We start from the raw sequence: 23,559 nt of genomic DNA on the forward strand, positions 1-23,559 counted from the left end.
TTTGTCATAGCCAATAGTCTCATAGTTGGGGTAAGAGCTTTTCTTAGCCAATAGTCTCATAGTTATGGTAAGGGTTTGTCTCAGCAAAATTGATAGGGTTTGTCTTAGCCAATAGTCTCATGGCTAGTGCAAGAGTTTGTCTCAGCCAATAGTCTCATAGTTATGGTAAGGGTTTGTCTCAGCCAAACATATAGGGTTTGATTATCCAATAGTCTCATAGTTAGGATAAGGGTTTGTCTTAGCCAATAGTCTCATAGTTAGGGTAAGGGTTTGTCTCAGCCAAAAATCTAATAGTTACGGTAATGGTTTGTCTCAGCCAAATGGACAGGGATTGTGTTAGCCAATATTCTCATAGTTAGGGTAAGGGTTTGTCTCAGGCAAATGGACAGGGATTGTGTTAGCCAATATTCTCATAATTAGGGTAAGGGTTTGTCTTAGCCAATATTCTCATAGTAAGGGTAAGGGTTTGTCTTAGCCAATAGTCTCATGGCTAGTGGAAGGGTTTGTCTCAGCCAAACAGATAGGGTTTGTCTCAGCCAATAGTCTCCTAGTTAGGGTAAGGGTTTGTCTTAGCCAATATTCTCATAGTAAGGGTAAGGGTTTGTCTTAGCCAATAGTCTCATGGCTAGTGGAAGGGTTTGTCTCAGCCAAACAGATAGGGTTTGTCTTAGCCAATAGTCTCATAGTTAGGGTAAGGGTTTGTCTCAGCCAAACAGATAGGGCTAGTGTAAGGGATTGTCTCAGCCAATAGTCTCATAGTTAGGGTCAGGGTTTGTCTCAGCCAACAGATAGGGTTTTCTTATCCAATATTCTTATTGTTAGGGTAAGGGTTTGTCTTAGCCAATAATCTAATAGTTAGGATAAGGGTTTGTCTTGGCCAATATTCCCATAGTTAGGGTAAGGGTTTGTCTTAATCAATATTCTCATATTTAGGGTAAGGGTTGGTCTTAGCCAATTGTCTCATAGTTAGGGTAAGGGTTTGTATTAGCCAATAGTCTCATAGTTAGGGTAAGGGTTTGTCTTAGCCAATATTCTCATAGTGAGGGTAAGGGTTTGTCTTAGCCAATATTCTCATAATTAGGGTAAGGGTTGGTCTTAGCCAATTGTCTCATAGTTAGGGTAAGGGTTTGTCTCAGCCAATATTCTCATAGTTAGGGTAAGGGTTTGTCTTAGCCAATATTCTCATAGTTATGGTAAGGGTTTGTCTCAGCAAAATTGATAGGGTTTGTCTTAGCCAATAGTCTCATAGTTAGGGTAAGAGTTTGTCTCAGATGATTGTCTCATAGTTGTGGTAAGGGTTTGTCTCAGCAAAATGGATAGGGTGTGTCTTAGCCTATAGTCTCGTGGCTAGTGTAAGAGTTTGTCTCAGATGATTGTCTCATAGTTAGGGTAAAGGTTTGTCTCAGCCAAATGGATAGGGGTTGTCTTATCCAATAGTCTCATGGTTAGGGTAAAGGTTTGTCTCAACCAAATGGATAGGGTTTGTCTTAGCTGATAGTATCATTGTTAGGGTAAGGGTTTGTCTAAGCCAATAGTCTCATAGTTAGGGTAAGGGTTTGTCTTAGCCAATAGTCTCATAGTTAGGGTAAGGGTTTCTCTCAGCCCAATTCTCAAAGTTAGGGTAAGGGTTTGTCTCAGCCAAAAATCTAATAGTTAGGGTAAGGGTTTGTCTCAGCCAAATGGACAAGGATTGTGTTAGCCAATATTCTCATAGTTAGGGTAAGGGTTTGTCTTAGCCAATATTCTCATAGTTAGGGTAAGGGTTTGTCTCAGCCAATAGTCTCATAGTTATGGTAAGGGTGTGTCTCAGCCAAACATATAGGGTTTGATTATCCAATAGTCTCATAGTTAGGATAAGGGTTTGTCTTAGCCAATAGTCTCATAGTTAGGGTAAGGGTTTGTCTCAGCCAAAAATCTAATAGTTACGGTAATGGTTTGTCTCAGCCAAATGGACAGGGATTGTGTTAGCCAATATTCTCATAGTTAGGGTAAGGGTTTGTCTCAGGCAATAGTCTCATAGTCTCAGCCAATAGTCTCATAGTTAGGGTAAGGGTTTGTCACAGCCAATAGTCTCATGTCTAGTGTAAGGGTTTGTCTTAGCCAATAGTCTCAAAGTTAGGGTAAGGGTTTGTATTAGCCAATAGTCTCATAGTTAGGGTAAGGGTCCGTCTTAGCCAATAGTCTCATATTTAGGGTAAGGGTTTGTCTCAGCCAATAGTCAAATTTTTATGGTAAGGGTTTGTCTTAGCCAATATTCTCATATTTAGGGTAAGGTTTTGTATTAGCCAATAGTCTCATAGTTAGGGTAAGGGTTTGTCTTATCCAATATTCTCATAGTTAGAGTAACGGTTTGTCTTAGCCAATATTCTCATAGTTATGGTAAGGGTTTGTCTCAGTAAAATTTATAGGGTTTGTCTTATGCAATAGTCTCATGGCTAGTGCAAGGTTTTGTCTCAGCCAATAGTCTCATAGTTATGGTAACGGTTTGTCTCAGCAAAATTGATAGGGTTTGTCTTAGCCAATAGTCTCATAGTTAGGGTAAGGATTTGTCTTAGCCAAAGGGATAGTGTTTGTCTCAGCCAACATTCTCATCGTTAGGGTAGGGGTTTGTCTCAGCCAATAGTCTCATAGTTATGGTAAGGGTTTGTCTCAGCCAAATGGTTAGGGTTTGTCTTAGCTGATAGTATCATTGTTAGGGTAAGGGTTTGTCTAAGCCAATAGTCTCATAGTTAGGGTAAGGGTTTCTCTCAGCCCAATTCTCAAAGTTAGGGTAAGGGTTTGTCTCAGCCAAAAATCTAAAAGTTAGGGTAAGGGTTTGTCTCAGCCAAAAATCTAATAGTTAGGGTAAGGGTTTGTCTCAGCCAAATGGACAAGGATTGTGTTAGCCAATATTCTCATAGTTAGGGTAAGGGTTTGTCTTAGCCAATAGTCTCATAGTTAGGGTAAGGGTTTGTCTTAGCCAATAGTCTCATAGTTAGGGTAAGGGTTTCTCTCAGCCCAATTCTCAAAGTTAGGGTAAGGGTTTGTCTCAGCCAAAAATCTAATAGTTAGGGTAAGGGTTTGTCTCAGCCAAATGGACAAGGATTGTGTTAGCCAATATTCTCATAGTTAGGGTAAGGGTTTGTCTTAGCCAATATTCTCATAGTTAGGGTAAGGGTTTGTCTCAGCCAATAGTCTCATAGTTATGGTAAGGGTGTGTCTCAGCCAAACATATAGGGTTTGATTATCCAATAGTCTCATAGTTAGGATAAGGGTTTGTCTTAGCCAATAGTCTCATAGTTAGGGTAAGGGTTTGTCTCAGCCAAAAATCTAATAGTTACGGTAATGGTTTGTCTCAGCCAAATGGACAGGGATTGTGTTAGCCAATATTCTCATAGTTAGGGTAAGGGTTTGTCTCAGGCAATAGTCTCATAGTCTCAGCCAATAGTCTCATAGTTAGGGTAAGGGTTTGTCACAGCCAATAGTCTCATGTCTAGTGTAAGGGTTTGTCTTAGCCAATAGTCTCAAAGTTAGGGTAAGGGTTTGTATTAGCCAATAGTCTCATAGTTAGGGTAAGGGTCCGTCTTAGCCAATAGTCTCATATTTAGGGTAAGGGTTTGTCTCAGCCAATAGTCAAATTTTTATGGTAAGGGTTTGTCTTAGCCAATATTCTCATATTTAGGGTAAGGTTTTGTATTAGCCAATAGTCTCATAGTTAGGGTAAGGGTTTGTCTTATCCAATATTCTCATAGTTAGAGTAACGGTTTGTCTTAGCCAATATTCTCATAGTTATGGTAAGGGTTTGTCTCAGTAAAATTTATAGGGTTTGTCTTATGCAATAGTCTCATGGCTAGTGCAAGGTTTTGTCTCAGCCAATAGTCTCATAGTTATGGTAACGGTTTGTCTCAGCAAAATTGATAGGGTTTGTCTTAGCCAATAGTCTCATAGTTAGGGTAAGGATTTGTCTTAGCCAAAGGGATAGTGTTTGTCTCAGCCAACATTCTCATCGTTAGGGTAGGGGTTTGTCTCAGCCAATAGTCTCATAGTTATGGTAAGGGTTTGTCTCAGCCAAATGGTTAGGGTTTGTCTTAGCTGATAGTATCATTGTTAGGGTAAGGGTTTGTCTAAGCCAATAGTCTCATAGTTAGGGTAAGGGTTTCTCTCAGCCCAATTCTCAAAGTTAGGGTAAGGGTTTGTCTCAGCCAAAAATCTAATAGTTAGGGTAAGGGTTTGTCTCAGCCAAAAATCTAATAGTTAGGGTAAGGGTTTGTCTCAGCCAAATGGACAAGGATTGTGTTAGCCAATATTCTCATAGTTAGGGTAAGGGTTTGTCTTAGCCAATATTCTCATAGTTAGGGTAAGGGTTTGTCTCAAGCAATAGTCTCATAGTCTCAGCCAATAGTCTCATAGTTAGGGTAAGGGTTTGTCTTAGCCAATATTCTAATAGTTAGGGTAAGGCTTTGTCACAGCCAATAGTCTAATGTCTAGTGTAAGGGTTTGTCTCAGCCAATAGTCTCATAGTTAGGGTAAGGTTTTGTCTCAGCCAAACAGATAGGGTTTGTCTTATCCAGTATTCTTATTGTTTTGGTAAGGGTTTGTCTTAGCCAATAGTCTCATAGTTAGGGTAAGGGTTTGTCTTAGCCAATAGTCTCATAGTTATGGTAAGGGTTTGTCTCAGCAAAATTGATAGGGTTTGTCTTAGCCAATAGTCTCATAGTTAGGGTAAGGGTTTGTCTTAGCCAATATTCTCATAGTTATGGTAAGGGTTTGTCTCAGCAAAATTGATAGGGTTTGTCTTATCCAATAGTCTCATGGCTAGTGCAAGGTTTTGTCTCAGCCAATATTCTCATAGTTAGGGTAAGGGTTTGTCTTAGCCAATAGTCTCATAGTTAGGGTAAGGGTTTGTCTCAGCCCAATTCTTAAAGTTAGGGTAAGGGTTTGTCTCAGCCAAATGGACAAGGATTGTGTTAGCCAATATTCTCATAGTTATGGTAAGGGTTTATCTTAGCCAATAGTCTCACAGTTAGGGTATGGGTTTGTCTCAGCCAATAGTCTCATAGTTCGGGTAAGGGTTTGTCTCAGCCAAATGTCTCATTGTTAGGGTAAGGGTTATTCTCAGCCAATAGTCTCATAGTTAGGGTAAGGGTTTGTCTCAGCCAATAGTCTCATAGTTAGGGAAATGGTTTGTCTCAGGCTATTGTCTCATTCTTAGGGTAAGAGCTTGTCTCAACCAAAATTCTCATAGTTAGGGTAAGGGTTTGTCTTAGCCAATAGTCTCATGGCTAGTGCAAGGGTTTGTCTCAGCCAATAGTCTCATAGTTAGGGTAAGGGTTTGTCTCAGCCAATAGTCTCATAATTAGGGTAAGGGTTTGTCTTAGCCAGTATTCTCATATGTAGGGTAAGGGTTTGTCTTAGCCAATAGTATCATAGTTAGGGTAAGGGTTTGTATTATCCAATAGTCTCATAGTTAGTGTAAGGGTTTGTCTCAGCCAAATGGAATAGGGTTTGTCTTAGCCAATGTTCTCATAGTTAGGGTAAGGGTTTGTCTCAGCCAATAGTCTCATAGTTATGGTAAGGGTTTGTCTCAGCCAATAGTCTCATAGTTATGGTAAGGGTTTGTCTCAGCCAATAGTCTCATAGTTATGGTAAGGGTTTGTCTCAGCCAAATGGATAGGGTTTGTCTTAGCTAATATTCTCATAGTTAGGCTAAGGGTTTATCTTTGCGAGTAGTCTCATAGTTAGTGTAATTGTTTGTCTCAGCCAAATGTCTCATTGTTATAGTAAGGGTTTGTCTCAGACAATAGTCTCATAGTTAGGGTAAGGGTTTGTCTTAGCCACATGTCTCATTGTTAGGGCAAGGGTTTGTCTTTGCCAATAGTCTCATAGTTAGGGTAAGGGTTTGTCTCAGCCAATAGTCTCATAGTTAGGTTAAGGGTTTTGTCTCAGCCAAATGGAATAGGGTTTGTCTTAGCCAATGTTCTCATAGTTAGGTTAAGGGTTTGTCTCAGCCAAATGGATAGGGTTTGTCTTAGCCAATATTCTCATAGTTAGGGTAAGGGTATGTCCTCGCCAATAGTCTCTTGGCTAGTGTAAGGATTTGTCTCAGCGAATAGTCTCATTTTACCTCTGTCTTTCTTTCCTGTGGTGGTTCTCTTGAGAACCAGTATCATCACAGCTCTTGATGGTTTTTGCGACTGCATTTTAATAATCTTTCAAAGTTCTTGAAATTGTCCATATTGCATGACCTTCATGTCTTAAAGTAATGATGGACAATTGTCTAACCCTAATCCTTTGCTTATTTGACCTGTGCTTGCTAAAACATGGGCTTGGTCTTTAACCAAATAGGCCTATCTTCTGTATACCACCCCTAACTTTTGTAGGCCATCATTGTAAATAAGAATTTATTCTTATCTTTCCTGCCCAGTTAAATAAAGGTTAAATAAAACTATTAATAATACCTCGCCACAACACAATTGATTGGCTCACACGCATTTTGAAGGAAAGAAATTCCACAACTGAACTTTTAACAAGAGATATCTGTTAACTAAAATGCAGCTCGTTGAGCGAATGCCAAGAATTTGAAAATCTGTCATCAAGGGCTACTTTGAAGAATTTCAAATTTCAAATATATCTTGATTTGTTTAACACTTTTTTTGTTACTACATTATTCCATTTGTGTTATTTTATAGTTTTGATGTCTTCACTATTATTCTACAATGTTGAAAATAAATAAAAACTTTATTTTTTGACTGGTACTGTATACGGTGCCTTGCGAAAGTATTCGGCCCCCTTGAACTTTGCGACCTTTTGACACATTTCAGGCTTCAAACATAAAGATATAAAACTGTATTTTTTTGTGAAGAATCAACAACAAGTGGTGCACAATCATGAAGTGGAACGACATTTATTGGATATTTCAAACTTTTTTTAACAAATCAAAAACTGAAAAATTGGGCGTGCAAAATTATTCAGCCCCTTTACTTTCAGTGCAGCAAACTCTCTCCAGAAGTTCAGTGAGTTTCTCTGAATGATCCAATGTTGACCTAAATGACTAATGATGATAAATACAATCCACCTGTGTGTAATCAAGTCTCCGTATAAATGCACCTGCACTGTGATAGTCTCAGAGGTCCATTAAAAGCATCATGAAGAACAAGGAACACACCAGGCAGGTCCGAGATACTGTTGTGAAGAAGTTTAAAGCCGGATTTGGATACAAAAAGATTTCCCAAGCTTTAAACATCCCAAGGAGCACTGTGCAAGCGATAATATTGAAATGGAAGGAGTATCAGACCACTGCAAATCTACCAAGACCTGGCCGTCCCTCTAAACTTTCAGCTCATACAAGGAGAAGACTGATCAGAGATGCAGCCAAGAGGCCCATGATCACTCTGGATGAACTGCAGAGATCTACAGCTGAGGTGGGAGACTCTGTCCATAGGACAACAATCAGTCGTATATTGCACAAATCTGGCCTTTATGGAAGAGTGGCAAAAAGAAAGCCATTTCTTAAAGATATCCATAAAAAGTGTCGTTTAAAGTTTGCCACAAGCCACCTGGGCGACACACCAAACATGTGGAAGAAGGTGCTCTGGTCAGATGAAACCAAAATTGAACTTCTTGGCAACAATGCAAAACGTTATGTTTGGCGTAAAAGCAACACAGCTCATCACCTTGAACACACCATCCCCACTGTCAAACATGGTGGTGGCAGCATCATGGTTTGGGCCTGCTTTTCTTCAGCAGGGACAGGGAAGATGGTTAAAATTGATGGGAAGATGGATGGAGCCAAATACAGGACCATTCTGGAAGAAAACCTGATGGAGTCTGCAAAAGACTTGAGACTGGGACGGAGATTTGTCTTCCAACAAGACAATGATCCAAAACATAAAGCAAAATCTACAATGGAATGGTTCAAAAATAAACATATCCAGGTGTTAGAATGGCCAAGTCAAAGTCCAGACCTGAATCCAATCGAGAATCTGTGGAAAGAACTGAAAACTGCTGTTCACAAATGCTCTCCATCCAACCTCACTGAGCTCGAGCTGTTTTGCAAGGAGGAATGGGAAAAAATGTCAGTCTCTCGATGTGCAAAACTGATAGAGACATACCCCAAGCGACTTACAGCTGTAATCGCAGCAAAAGGTGGCGCTACAAAGTATTAACTTAAGGGGGCTGAATAATTCTGCACGCCCAATTTTTCAGTTTTTGATTTGTTAAAAAAGTTTGAAATATCCAATAAATGTCGTTCCACTTCATGATTGTGTCCCACTTGTTGTTGATTCTTCACAAAAAAATACAGTTTTATATCTTTATGTTTGAAGCCTGAAATGTGGCAAAAGGTCGCAAAGTTCAAGGGGGCCGAATACTTTCGCAAGGCACTGTATATACAGGTGGGTGCCGTTACAGAGTCAATGTGCGGTGGCACCGGTTAGTTGAGGTAGTAGGTACACGTAAGTAGAGTTAATGCAGTCTGGTAGAGTAGAGGTAGGTAGAGTCAATGCAAATAGTCTGGGTAGCAATTTGACTAGATGTTCAGGAGTCTCTTGGACCTAGACTTTGCGCTCCGGTACCGCGTGCCGTGTGGAAGCAGAGAGAACAGTATATGACCAGGGTGCCTGGAGTCTTTGAAAATGTTTAGGGCCTTCCTCTGATATCGCCTGGTATAGAGGTCCTGGATGGCAGGAAGCCATCATTCACACTACCCTCTGTAGTGCCTTGAGGGCGGAGGCTGAGCAGTTGCCATACCAGGCAGTGATGCAACCAGTCAGGCAGGATGCTCTCAATGGTGCAGCTGTAGAACCTTTTGAGGATCTGAGGACCCATGCCAAATCTTTATTTTTTTATTTTTTTTATTTCACCTGGTAGGCTTGTTGAGAACAAGTTCTAATTTACAACTGCGACCTGGCCAAGATAAAGCAAAGCAGTGCGACACAAACAACAACACAGAGTTACACATAGATTAAACAAACACACAGTCAATAATACAATAGAGAAAGTCTATATACAGTATGTGCAAATGAGGTAGGATAAGGGGGGTGTGGCAATAAACTGGCCATAGTGGCGAAATATTACAGTTTGGCAAATTAAATACTGGGGTGATAGATGTGCAGAAGATGATTGTGCAAATAGCAATACTGGGGTGCAAAGGAGCAAAATAAATTAAATAAATAACAATATGGTGATGAGGTAGTTGGGTGGGCTATTTACAGATTGTCTATGTACAGGTGCAGTGATCTGTAAGCTGCTCTGTCAGCTGGTGCTTAAAGCTAGTGAGGGAGAAATGAGTCTCCAGCTTCAGTGATGTTTGCAGTTCGTTCCAGCCATTGGCAGCCGATAACTGGAAGGAAAGGTGGCCGAAGGAGGAATTGGCTTTGGGGGTGACCAGTGAAATATACCTGCTGCAGCTACGGGTGGGTGCTGCAATGGTGACCAGTGAGCGGGGATTTACCTAGCAACGACTTATAAATGACCAGGATCCAGCAATGGATGTAAAACGAGGTCCAGCCAACGTGACCATACAGGTCGCAGTGATGGGTAGTATATGGGGCTTTAGTGACAAAACAGATGGCAGGGTCCTTAGCTTATTGATGATCTTTGAGGGCACTATGGTGTTGAATGCTGAGCTGTAGTCAATGAATAGCATTCTCACATAGGTGTTATTTTTGTCCAGGTGTGAAAGGGCAGTGTGGAGTGCAATAGAGACTGCATCATCTGTGGATCTGTTGGGGAGGTATGCTAATTGGAGTGGGTCTAGGGCTTCTGGGATTATGGTCTTGATGTGAGCCATAGCCAGCCTTTCAAAGTGCTTCATGGCTACAGATGCTATGGGTCGGTAGTCATTTAGGCTGGTTACCTTAGTGTTCTTGGGCACAGGCACTATGGTGGTCTGCTTGAAACATGTAGGTATTACAGACTCGGACAGGGAGATGTTGAAAATGTCAGTGAAGACACTTGCTAGTTGGTCCGCGCATGCTCGCAGTACACGTCCTCATAATCCGTCTGGTCCTGCAGCCTTGTGAATGTTGACCTGTCTAAAGGTCTTACTCACATCGGCTGCAGAGAGCGTCTTCCTTTACAGCTGGTGCTCTCATGCATGTTTCAGTGTTATTTGCCTCGAAGCGAGCATAAAAGTAGTTTAGCTCCATGTTGGTTCAACATAATTTTGTTGACATGATGTGGAAACAACATTGATTCAACCAGTGTGTGCCGAGTGGGTTATTTGTAAACAATGTCATTGTAAATAAACCCTGTATAGCCTCATAACATGATTAAAACTATCATTTTGATCTCATGGATGGTAAGTCCTTGCATCCATAGCTCTGTCTATGAATTTGAGAATGGGTACCTTTCTCAATCCCTCAGCTGTTTACCAAAACAGTGACTTTGTTATTGTTTGAACGCCAGATTACCTTTTTTAATTATTTAGTTGAAAAATGAAAAATGACACACCTTTTGATCTGAACTAGTCTATTGATCTGAACTAGTCTATTGATCTGAACTAGTCTATTGATCTGAACTAGTCTATTGATCTGAACTAGTCTATTGATCTGAACTTGCCTATTGATCTGAACTAGTCTATTGATCTGAACTAGTCTATTGATCTGAACTAGTCTATTGATCTGAACTAGTCTATTGATCTGAAATTGCCTATTGATCTGAACTAGTCTATTGATCTGAACTAGTCTATTGATCTGAACTTGCCTATTGATCTGAACTAGTCTATTGATCTGAACTTGCCTATTGATCTGAACTAGTCTATTGATCTGAACTAGTCTATTGATCTGAACTAGTCTATTGATCTGAACTAGTATATTGATCTGAACTTGCCTATTGATCTGAACTAGTCTATTGATCTGAACTTGTCTATTGATCTGAACTAGTCTATTGATCTGAACTTGCCTATTGATCTGAACTTGCCTATTGATCAAAAACTTTGTTCTTATTGTAACTTTTGGTACGAACATTTAGCTCATTTTGTACATAATGTTGCTGCTACCATCTCTTATGACTGAAAAGTGCTTCTGGAAATCAGAACAGCGATTACTCACCTCGAACTGAAGGAAGAATTTCTCTTTAATAAGTCGGATGAGAGGGATTTACTACACCCGAACACACCCTTATCCCCGTCATTCGCAGGAGAAAGAGATGGAAAAGATATCGTGGAAAGAGATCATGGTGCCTTGTGAGGATCCGCCGATGAGTGGCTAATCTGCCCTTGCCATCCGTACTACTGGCCAACGCACAATCACTGGAAAATAAATTGGACGAGCTAAATGCACATATATCCTACCTACGGGACATTAAAAACTGTAATATCTTAGTTTCATGGTAAGATAAGGGGTGGCGGTCTATGTATATTTTAAACAACAGCTGATGCACGATATCTAAGGAAGTCTCGAGGTTTTGCTCGCCTGAGGTAGAGTATCTCGTGATAAACTGTAGACCACACTATCTACCTAGAGAGTTTTCATCAGATTTTTCATATCTGTCTACATATCACTGACAGACCAATGCTGGCACTAAGACATCACTCAATGAGCTGTATACCGCCATAACAGATGCGGTACTCCTAGTGGCCGGGGACTTTAATGCAGGGAAACTTAAATCTGTTTTACCTAATTTCTGTCAGCATGTTAAATGTTCAACCAGAGGTAAAAAAAATACTCTAGACCACCTTTACTCCACGCACAGATTACAAGCAAAAATTCAAGCAGGAAGCAACAGTGACTCAGTCAATTAAAAAAGTGGGCAGATGAAGCAGATGCTAAGCTACAGGACTGTTTTGCTAGCACAGACTGGAATATGTTCTGCGATTCTTCAGATGGCTTTGAGGAGTACACCACATCAGTCACTGGCTGCATAAATAAGTGCTTTGATGACGTCGTCCCCACAGTGACTGTACGTCCATACCCCAACCAGAAGCCATGGATTACAGGCAACATCCATACTGAGCTAAAGGGTAGAGCTACCGCTTTCAAGGAGCTGGACTCCAACCCCAAATCCGTGTATAAGAAATCCTGCTATGCCCTCCGACGAACCATCAAACAGGCAAAGCATCAATACAGGACAAAGATGGAATCATGCTACACCGGCTCCGACATCCATCGGATGTGGCAGGGCTTGCAAACTGTTACTGACTACAAAGGGAAGCACAGCCGAGAACTGCCCAGTGACACGAGCCTAACAGATGAGCTAAATTACTTGTATGCTCGCTTCGAGGCAAGTAACACTGAAACATGCATGAGAGCACCAGCTGTTCCGGACAACTGTGTGATCATGCTCTCCACAGAAAATGTGAGTAAGACTTTTAAACAGGTCAATATTCACAAGGCTGCAGGGCCAGACGGATTACCAGGATGTGTACTGCGAGCATGCGCTGACCAACTGGAAAGTCTCTATGTTGACATTTTCAACCTCCCCCTCCTGAGTTGGTAATACCAACATGTTTTAAGCAAAACACTAAAGTAACCTGCCGAAATGTCTACCGACATGTAGCACTCACGTCTGTAGCCATGAAGTGCTTTGAAAGGTTGGTCATAGCTCACATCAACACCATTATCCAGAAACCCTAGACCCACTCCAATTTGCATACCGCCCCAATAGATCCACAGATGATGCACTCTCTACTTTACCCCACACAGCCGTTTCACACCTGGACAAAAGAACACCTATGTGAGAATGCTATTCATTGACTACAGCTCAGCGTTCAACACCATAGTTCCCTGGGACTAAACACCGCCCTCTGCAAATGGATCCTGGACTTCCTGACGGGCCGCACCCAGGTGGTGAGGGTAGGCAACAACAAATCAGCCAAGCTGATCCTCAACACAGGGGCCGCTCAGGGGTACGTGCTCAGCCCCCTCCTGTACTCCCTTTTCACTGATGACTGCACGGCCAGGCATGACTCCAACACCATCATTCAGTTTGCCGATGACACAGCAGTGGTAGGCCTGATCACCAACAACAACGATGAGACGGAATATAGGGAGGAGGTCAGAGACCTGGCCATGTGGTGCCAGGTCAACAACCTCTCCCTCAACGTGATCAAGACAAAGGAGATGAATATGGACTACACGAAAAGGAGGACCAAGCACACCCCCATTCTCATCGACGGGGCTGTGGTGGAGCAGGTTGAGAGCTTCAAGTTCCATGGTGTCCACATCACCAACAAACTAACATGGTCCAAGCACACCAAGACAGTCGTGAAGATGGCATGACAAAACCTTTTCCCCCTCAGGAGACTGAAAAGATTTGGCATGGGTCCTCAGATCCTCAAAAGGTTCTACAGCGGCACCATTGAGAGCATCCTGACGGGTTTGCCACACTGCCTGCTATGGCAAATTCTCGGCCTCCAACCTCAAGACACTACAGAGGGTAATGCGTACGGCCCAGTATATCACTGGGATCAAGCTTCCTGATCCCAGTGATAGCTTCCTGCCATTCAGGACCTCTATACCAGGCGGTGTCAGAGGAAGGCCCTAAAAGACTCCAGCCACCCTAGTCATAGACTGTTCTCTCTGCTATCGCACGGCAAGCGGTACCGGAGCAACAAGTCTAGGTCCAAGAGGCTTTTAAACAGCTTCTACCCCCAAACCATAAGACTACTGAACATCTAATCAAATGGTGACTTAGACTACTTGCATCCCCCCCCCCCCCCCCACACACACACACTTTGACACTGCTGCTACTCTCTGTTATTATCTTTGCATAAGTCACTTTATTAACTCTACCCACATGTATATATTACCTCAATTACCTCGACTAACCGGTGCCCCCGCACATTGACTCTGTACTGGTACCCCTGTATATAGTCTCGCTATTGTTATTTTACTGCTGCTCTTTAATCGTTTGTTACTTTGTTTTTTCATTTCACTGTAAGGTTTACACCTGTTGTATTCATGTGACAAATACAGTTTGATTTGATTTGATTTGGTGAACAGCGGTATTATCATGATGTTACTATTAGCATGCTGTTGCCATTCGCATGCTGTTGCTATTAGCATGCTGTCGCTATTGGCATGCTAGTGGTATTCACATTCAGTTGCTATTAGAATGCTGTTGCTATTAAAATGCTGTTTCTATTGGCGTTCTAGTGGTATTAGCATGCTGTTGCTATTAGTATGCTAGTGGTATTAGCATGCTGTTGCTATTAGCATGTTGATGGTATCAGCTGTTTGTATTATCATGATGTTGCTTGTTATTAGCATGCTGCTGGTATTAGCATGCTGTTGGTATTAGCATACTGTTGGTATTAACATGCTGGTGGTGAGTTCCCAGCCCTCCACATTGGCCCCTGTTGTCCCGAGCAGCTCTCTTACTGGTGTAAGTGTTGATGTGTTACTGGGGTAACTGGTGATGTGCCTCCATGGTTATTTAGTGAGTAAAACACAGGGAGCTCACTTCATTTAGGGCCTGGTGGGGAAAACCCAAAAGAAACTAAAGGAAAACCCAAAAGAACAGGAAACACACAACAAAGCTACTCTGGCAGTGTGCAAATCTCCCTTTCCAGTTCCCCCGCTCTCCTTATTTCTTTCAATCCTCATCTCTCTCTCTCTTTCTTATTCGATTTTTAGAGACCCCCTCCTTCTTTCTTACTCTCCCTATATATCACTCTCATTCTCTCTTTCTAGCTCTTTCTTTGCTCTCTTTTCTCTCTTCAATCCCTTTCTCTCTTCTCTCCCTCTTTCTCTTTCTATTCCGCTTGGCCTCTTCTCTTGCTCTCGCCTTTCCTCTCTTCTTTTCTCCTCTCCTCACTTCTCCTCACCTCACCTCCCCCTGAAGTTGCTACATGTTGTTGTCTGGATCAGACTGGTCTTGGTTGTGGTCCATGTCAACAGTTCATTGCAGATGTGCATGCTTTTCTTTATCCCAAAGTCTACAGGACAGTGGCTTGATACATTCTGCAGTGTGGGACAGTGTCTTGATGCAGTCTGTAGTGTGGGTGTTATTCTGTCAGGTGTTATTTGGGTCATTGTTGGTGGTGTAGAATGAGTATTTATTTAACCCTTATTTAACCAGGAAGGGCTCATTGCGATTTAAAATATATTTTTCAAAAGCATCCTGGCCAAGATAGGCAGCACCAAGTCATTACAAAAATTACAGACAAACAACATGAAAAACTACAAGTAATCTAGTAAAAACCATAGAATTCACAAGAGCATAACAAAAACAGCAATTTAAAAACATTGACAGTTCAGGGAACCAGTCTCAAGTTAATTCATCAGTGATTTAAAAATACCAATCGGGACAAAATTATTTTGTAAGGCATTCCAAGACGATGGCGCAGAGGACATAAAAGCCCTTTTACCAAATTCAGTTGGGACATTTGGAACAGTTAGCAGGATAAAGTCCAGTGAACGAAGAGAGTACCCACCACATTTCTGAGCAATAAAAATGCACAAATAAAAAGGTAGTAAACCCAAAATGGCTTTGTAAATAAAAGTATACCAGTGACTGAGCCTACGAGTGACTAGAGAAGGCCAGCCAACCCTGGTATACCAAGTGCAATGGTGCATAAGGGCTTTGCAGTTTAAAATAAATCTCAAAGTGCCATGGTAAAGGGTGTCAATTAATCTCAAACACTGAGCGGAAACATTCATATATAAAATATACCCATAGTCTAGTAAAGGCATAAATGTAGTTGATACTAGATATACATGGTGGAGGCTCATTCATCATACTAGCCTCCTTCTGCTTTCAAATGAAAAACAGGTCTCATTCCTAAAATAAAATCCCAATTTCAGCTTCAATTTTTTGGTAAGTTGTTGAATATGCAATTTAAAAGATAGGCCGTCATAAATAAACATTCCAAGATATTTATATGAGGTTATAACCTCAATCTCCTTGCCCTGTCAGGTAGTAATAGGTGAAAGGTTCAGAGGTCTATTTCTTGCTTTAGAAAACACCATTAGTTTAGTTTTGTCAGTATTGTGGATAAGCTTCATTTGACACAAGGTATGTTGAACAGTATAAAAAGCAATTTGCAAGTTCTGGAAAGCTTTTGTAAGAGATAAGGCACAACAGTAAATAACAGTATCATCAGCATAAAAATGAAGTTGCGCATTTTGGACATTTTTGTCTAAATAATTTATATAAATAAGAGAGGACCAAGTACAGCGCCTTGGCGCACACCATTAAAGACAGACAATTTAACAGACATAAGCCCATCAAATTGAGTGCACTGAGTTCTATCAGACAGATAGTTAGCAAACCATGCTCTGAAAGACCTACACTCGGCAATCTCTGCCTTAGTATAGCATGATCAACTGTATCAAAAGCCTTTGAGAGGTCAATAAACAGGGAGACACAGTGCTGTTTTTTGTCAAGGGCTTCAGTGATATCATTTAAAACCTTCATGGCTGCTGTAATTGTGCTATGCTTCTTCCGAAAGCCCGATTGGTACATTGTTAATATAGAGTTAGTAAATAAAAACTATTTTAGCTGTTCACTTACGAGGGTTTCAAGTATTTTCACCAGGGTGACAGCTCTGAGATTGACCTATAATTATTTAAAAGAGTTGGATTTCCCCATTTTAAAATCAAATCAAATCAAATCAAATTTATTAATATAGCCCTTTGTACATCAGCTGATATCTCAAAGTGCAGTACAGAAACCCAGCCTAAAACCCCAAACAGCAAGCAATGCAGGTGTAGAAGCACGGTGGCTAGGAAAAACTCCCTAGAAAGGCCAAACCCTAGGAAGAAACCTAGAGAGGAACCAGGCTATGTGGGTTGGCCAGTCCTCTTCTGGCTGTGCCGGGTGGAGATTATAACAGAACATGGCCAAGATGTTCAAATGTTCATAAATGACCAGCATGGTAGAATAATAATAAGGCAGAACAGTTGAAACTGGAGCAGCAGCACGGTCAGGTGGACTGGGGACAGCAAGGAGTCATCATGTCAGGTAGTCCTGGGGCATGGTCCTAGGGCTCAGGTCCTCCGAGAGAGAGAAAGAAAGAGAGAAGGATAGAATTAGAGAACGCACACTTAGATTCACACAGGACACCGAATAGGACAGGAGAAGTACTCCAGATACAGTGCCTTGCGAATGTATTCGGCCCTCTTGAACTTTGCAACCTTTTGCCACATTTCAGGCTTCAAACATAAAGATATAAAACTGTATTTTTTTGTGAAGAATCAACAACAAGTGGGACACAATCATGAAGTGGAACGACATTTATTGGATTTTTCAAACTTTTTTAACAAATCAAAAACTGAAAAATTGGGCGTGCAAAATTATTCAGCCCCCTTAAGTTAATACTTTGTAGCGCCACCTTTTGCTGCGATTACAGCTGTAAGTCGCTTGGGGTATGTCTCTATCAGTTTTGCACATCGAGAGACTGACATTTTTTCCCATTCCTCCTTGCAAAACAGCTCGAGCTCAGTGAGGTTGGATGGAGAGCATTTGTGAACAGCAGTTTTCAGTTCTTTCCACAGATTCTCGATTGGATTCAGGTCTGGACTTTGACTTGGCCATTCTAACACCTGGATATGTTTATTTTTGAACCATTCCATTGTAGATTTTGCTTTATGTTTTGGATCATTATCTTGTTGGAAGACAAATCTCCGTCCCAGTCTCAGGTCTTTTGCAGACTCCATCAGGTTTTCTTCCAGAATAGTCCTGTATTTGGCTCCATCCATCTTCCCATCAATTTTAACCATCTTCCCTGTCCCTGCTGAAGAAAAGCAGGCCCAAACCATGATGCTGCCACCACCATGTTTGACAGTGGGGATGGTGTGTTCAAGGTGATGAGCTGTGTTGCTTTTACGCCAAACATAACGTTTTGCATTGTTGCCAAGAAGTTCAATTTTGGTTTCATCTGACCAGAGCACCTTCTTCCACATGTTTGGTGTGTCGCCCAGGTGGCTTGTGGCAAACTTTAAACGACACTTTTTATGGATATCTTTAAGAAATGGCTTTCTTTTTGCCACTCTTCCATAAAGGCCAGATTTGTGCAATATACGACTGATTGTTGTCCTATGGACAGAGTCTCCCACCTCAGCTGTAGATCTCTGCAGTTCATCCAGAGTGATCATGGGCCTCTTGGCTGCATCTCTGATCAGTCTTCTCCTTGTATGAGCTGAAAGTTTAGAGGGACGGCCAGGTCTTGGTAGATTTGCAGTGGTCTGATACTCCTTCCATTTCAATATTATCGCTTGCACAGTGTTCCTTGGGATGTTTAAAGCTTGGGAAATCTTTTTGTATCCAAATCCGGCTTTAAACTTCTTCACAACAGTATCTCAGACCTGCCTGGTGTGTTCCTTGTTCTTCATGATGCTCTCTGCGCTTTTAACGGACCTCTGAGACTATCACAGTGCAGGTGCATTTATACGGAGACTTGATTACACACAGGTGGATTGTATTTATCATCATTAGTCATTTAGGTCAACATTGGATCATTCAGAGATCCTCACTGAACTTCTGGAGAGAGTTTGTTGCACTGAAAGTAAAGGGGCTGAATAATTTTGCACGCCCAATTTTTCAGTTTTTGATTTGTTAAAAAAGTTTGAAATATCCAATAAATGTCGTTCCACTTCATGATTGTGTCCCACTTGTTGTTGATTCTTCACAAAAAAATACAGTTTTATATCTTTATGTTTGAAGCCTGAAATGTGGCAAAAGGTCGCAAAGTTCAAGGGGGCCGAATACTTTCGCAAGGCACTGTATAACAAACTGACCCTAGCCCCCCGACACATAAACTACTGCAGCATAAATACTGGAGGCTGAGACAGGAGGTGGTAGGAAGTGGTAGGACAAATGCTGATTTCCAGATCTTTGGAATTTCATTACATTCCAGGGTTAGATTGAACAGATATGTAAGTGGTTCAGCAATGAAATCAGCTGCCAGATTTAAAAAGCAGGGATCCAAAAGATTAGGACCTGCAGGCTTTCTCTGATCTAAGGAGTGCAGGGCTTTATGTACCACCTGCACTGAGAATGGCAAAAAGCTAAAAGTTTGACCAGCTCTCACTGGTTCATCCACACAGGGTTGTACAGAGACAGAGGAACAGCCTACCAGATGATACAACGTGCTCATTGAAACAATTCAGCATTTCAGAGAGCACTTTGTATCTTGGTCCTCTCTTATACTGTATCTGTAGGTGCTATAGCTCAGGAGTAATCCAACTTGAATAAAAAAGACCAACAAAGAAATGAATCATGTCTCTATCCACACTCGAGGGTTGTCAGCGAGTGAATTTGAATAAAACACAAGGCATTGTGATTGATCTGGAGAATGCGTGCTATTGTGTTGTGTGGTGGGGTAGTGATGTGGTGTGGAGGGGTGTTGAGGTGGATAATATGTGCTATTGTGTTCTGTGGCTGTCGGGTATTGCCTTTTGTTTTCGAGTCTCTGACTGACTGACTGGTGTCTAATGGGAAGGTCTAATAGCACTGAATATGTCTCTAGGACGAGGTCTAACAGTACTGAATATGTCTCATGGATGAGGTCTAACAGTACTGAATATGTCTCTAGGACGAGGTCTAACAGTACTGAATATGTCTCATGGATGAGGTCTAACAGTACTGAATATGTCTCATGGATGAGGTCTAACAGTACTGAATATGTCTCTAGGACGAGGTCTAACAGTACTGAATATGTCTCTAGGACGAGGTCTAACAGTACTGCATATGTCTCTAGGACGAGGTCTAACAGTACTGAATATGTCTCATGGATGCTTGTGCTTCTAGTTCCGACAGTACAGTAATATCTTACAAGTAATCTGACAATTCCCCAACAACTACCTTATACACACAAGTGTATAGTAATGAATAAGTATATTTACATAAAAATATATGGTAGAGCTATGGCCTAACGGCATAGGCAAGATGCAGTAGATGGTATAGAGAACAGTATATACATATGAGAAGAGTAATGTAGGGCATGTAAACATTATATAAGTGGCATTGTTTAAAGTGACTAGTGATACATTTATTACAACTTTTGTATTATTAAAGTGGCTGGAGATTCGAGTCAGTATTTTGGCAGCAGCCACTCAATGTTAGTGATGGCTGTTTAACAGTCTGGTGGCCTTGAGATGAAAGCTGTTTTTCAGTCTCTTTGTCCCACCTTTGATGCACCTGTACTGACCTCGCCTTCTGGATGATAGCTGGGTGAACAGGCAGTGGCTCGGGTGGTTGTTGTCCTTGATGATCTTTTTGTTCTTCCTGTGACATCGGGTGGTGTAGGTGTCCTGGAGGGCAGGTAGTTTGCATCCAGTGATGCATTGTGGAGACTAGAGGTCGACCGATTAATCGGAATGGCCGATTAATTAGGGCCGATTTCAAGTTTTCATAACAATCGGAAATCGGTATTTTAGGTCCACGATCATCTCCTTTGTTTTGTTGACGTAGAGTGTGAGGTTATTTTCCTGACACCACACTCCGAGGGCCCTCACCTCCTCCCTGTAGGCCGTCTCGTCGTTGTTGGTAATCAAGCCTAACACTATAGTGTCGTCTGCAAACTTGATGATTGAGTTGGTGGTGTGTATGGCCACGCAGTAATGGGTGAACAGGGCGTACAGGAGAGGGCTGAGAACGCTCCCTTGTGGGGCTCCAGTGTTGAGGATGAGTGGGGTGGAGATGTTGTTTCCTACCCTCACCACCTGGGGGTGTCCCGTCAGAAAGTCCAGGACCCGCTTTGTCTTGTCTGTATGTGTGTATGTTCAAAACTTAATAAACAGAGTTAAAAAAAAAAGAAGAAAGTCCAGGACCCAGTTACACAGGGCGGGGTTAAGACCCAGGGTCTCGAACTTAATGACGAGTTTGGAGGGTACTAGGGTGTTAAATGCTGAGCTATGGTCGATGAACAGCATTCTTAAATAGGTATTCCTCTTGTCCAGAAGGGTTAGGGCAGTGTTCAGCGTGATTGCGATTGTGTCGTCTGTGGACCTATTGGGGCGGTAAGCAAATTGTAGTGCGTCTAGGGTGTCAGGTAGGGTGGAGGTGATATAGTGTCTCAAACCACTCCATGATGATGGAAGTGAGTGCTACGGGGTGATAGTCATTTAGCTTAGTTACCTTAGCTTTCTTGGGAACAGGATCAATGGTTGCCCTCTTGAAGCATGTGGGAACAGCAGACTGGGATAAGGATTGATTGAATATGTCCGTAAAAACATCAGCCAGCTGGTCTGCGCATGCTCTGAGGACGCGGCTGGGGATGCCGTCTGGGCCTACAGCCTTGCGAGGGTTAACACGTTTAAATGTTTTACTCATGTCGGCTGCAGTGAAGGAGAGTCCACAGGTTTTGGTAGCGGGCCATGTCAGTGGCACTGTATTGTCCTCAAAGTGTGCAAAGAAGTTGTTTAGTTTGTCTGGGAGCAAGACATCGGTGTCCGGTATGGGACTGGTTTTCTTTTTGTTGTCCGTGACTGACTGTAGACCCTGCCACATACCTCTCGTGTCTGAGCCGTTGAATTGCGACTCTACTTTGTCTCTATACTGACGCTTAGCTTGTTTGATTGCCTTGCGGAAGGAATAGCTACACTGTTTGTATTCAGTCATGTTTCCGGTCTCCTTGCCCTGATTAAAAGCAGTGGTTCGCGCTTTCAGTTTTCCGTGAATGCTGCCATCAATCCACGGTTTCTGGTTGGGGAAGGTTTTAATGGTCGACGTGGGTACAACATCATCGATGCACTTGCTAATAAACTGGCTCACCGAATCAGCTTATACATCAATGTTGTTGTTCAACGCTATCCAGAACATATCCCAGTCTTCGTGATCGAAGCAATCTTGAAGCGTGGAATCAGATTGGTCGGACCAGCATTGAACAGACCTGACGGGCATTTCCCGTTTTAGTTTCTGTCTATAGTCTGGGAGCAACAAAATGGAGTCGTGGTCAGATTTGTCAAAAGGAGGGCGGGGGAGGGCTTTGTATGCATCGCGGAAGTTAGAGTAACAATGATCCAGAGTTTTACCAGCCCGGGTCGCGCATTCGATATGCTGATAAAATGTAGGGAGCCTTGTTTTCAGATTAGCCTTGTTAAAATCCCCAGCCACAATAAATGCAGCCTCGGGATATGTGGTTTCCAATTTACACTGAACATGTCTGACATGGAGCTCATTTAGAGGTTATGTTTACAGACACTAGTCTGGTTAAAAGGGTTTCCCTTCACATAAGTAAAAGGACTAGTAACCAAATGGTTGCTGGTTCAAATCCCAGAGCTGACTAAATTGTGCCCTTGAGCAATGCACTTAACCCTATTTACACCTGTAAGTTGATCTGGTTAAGACCGTCTGCTAAATTACTAAAATGTAAAATGGATAGGTAGGGTTACAGTACAGCATAACCTTAAAGGGATAGTTTTGGATTTTGGCACTTGCAGTCAGACCTCCAGAGGTTGTTAACATGGTCAGACTGCTCACATTCCTTATAGAATAGTTATACTTCTCCAGAGTGAGATGAACTCGTGGATACCATATTTATGTCTCTGCATCCAGTATGAAGGAAGTTAGAGGTAGTTTCACGAGTCAATGCTAACTAGTCTACAGAAACATCCAGTCATTGCGCTAATGCTAGTTAGCATAGCAACTTCCTTCAAATGGCAAGCAGAGCCATAAAAGGTATCCACAAGTTCGTCTGACTCTGGGGAAGTAGATATTACCAGAATCCAGAACTATGCCTTTAAGGAATGTGAGAAGCCTGACCGTGTTAATACCCTAACCTCTGGAGATCTGATTGCAAGTGGAGACCCTAACATTGAAATGTCACTGCTACCTGTTATTTCTTCACGGCCAAAATATTTGGTTTGACAGCTGGACGCCAACTTCTATGTCTGGCCTAGACAGCACCTTCTGAGCATGTACATCCTCCATTCCTGGATAAAGCCATTTCCTGGATAACCTGCATTTAGGAAGGGTTGGTATAAATTTACATGCTCCCTTGGTGGAAAGGTGACCAAATCTCCAACCTGGTAGAATGCAAGTTTGCCAATTCAAACACTGGAATTTCATGCCTGGTGTGCCAATGCAAATGCCCTTGTGTGCCAGCCTTGGTACCCCCCGTGCCCAACATTGCTGATGCCAGCCATAACCCACTGTCTAACCCTAACCCATTGTTAATCCTAACCCATTGTTAACCCTAACCCATTGTTAATCCTAACCCATTGTTAACCCTAACCCATTGTCTTTCTCTTCCAACCAGGTCACCACACCGTCTACATCGGAGTGCAGATGCCCAAGAGCTACCGGCGTCGGAGACGTCAACGCCGGAGAGGAAGCCACAAGGACAGGAAGGATCATCTGACGGAGAACGCCTCTGACAGGTCCGACACAGAAAACAACGATGAGGCCAGCAACAGCATCCTCAAACCGCTCAGTAAGTGCTGCTAAAATACACGTCAGTACAGATTACCGGCTTCGGCCATCTCCCTGGCAGCAGAGATTACCGGCCGAAATGTCTCTCATGGCAGCAGAGCTGCTTTTCAGAACAACTAACACTCCCTGGCCCTAAAAAAGTCTTGAGGTGTCCCTGACCCCCAAATCTGCTGACAGCCAATCATTGCTGACCCCCAAATCTGCTGACCCTCAAATCCGATGTCAGCCAATCATTGCTCACTACACTGTCAGTCAATAACTGCT

The 23,559-nt window shown here is 42.2% G+C and overlaps 1 protein-coding gene across 8 annotated transcripts in view; it reads left to right on the plus strand.

Annotated features, from left to right (window-relative positions):
* The window catches only part of LOC110525129 (electrogenic sodium bicarbonate cotransporter 1), a 375,195-nt gene that overhangs the window by 96,963 nt on the left and 254,673 nt on the right, over positions 1-23,559 (plus strand). For all 8 annotated transcript variants that reach the window (XM_036979187.2, XM_090239263.1, XM_090239262.1 and 5 more), the window contains one exon: positions 23,123-23,296. In XM_036979187.2, the coding sequence (XP_036835082.1) occupies positions 23,123-23,296 (174 nt within the window). The remainder of the gene's footprint in view (positions 1-23,122; positions 23,297-23,559) is intronic.

Source organism: Oncorhynchus mykiss, chromosome 6, assembly GCF_057628025.1.
Source record: "Oncorhynchus mykiss isolate SJ-2025 chromosome 6, ASM5762802v1, whole genome shotgun sequence".
NCBI lineage: Eukaryota > Metazoa > Chordata > Actinopteri > Salmoniformes > Salmonidae > Oncorhynchus > Oncorhynchus mykiss.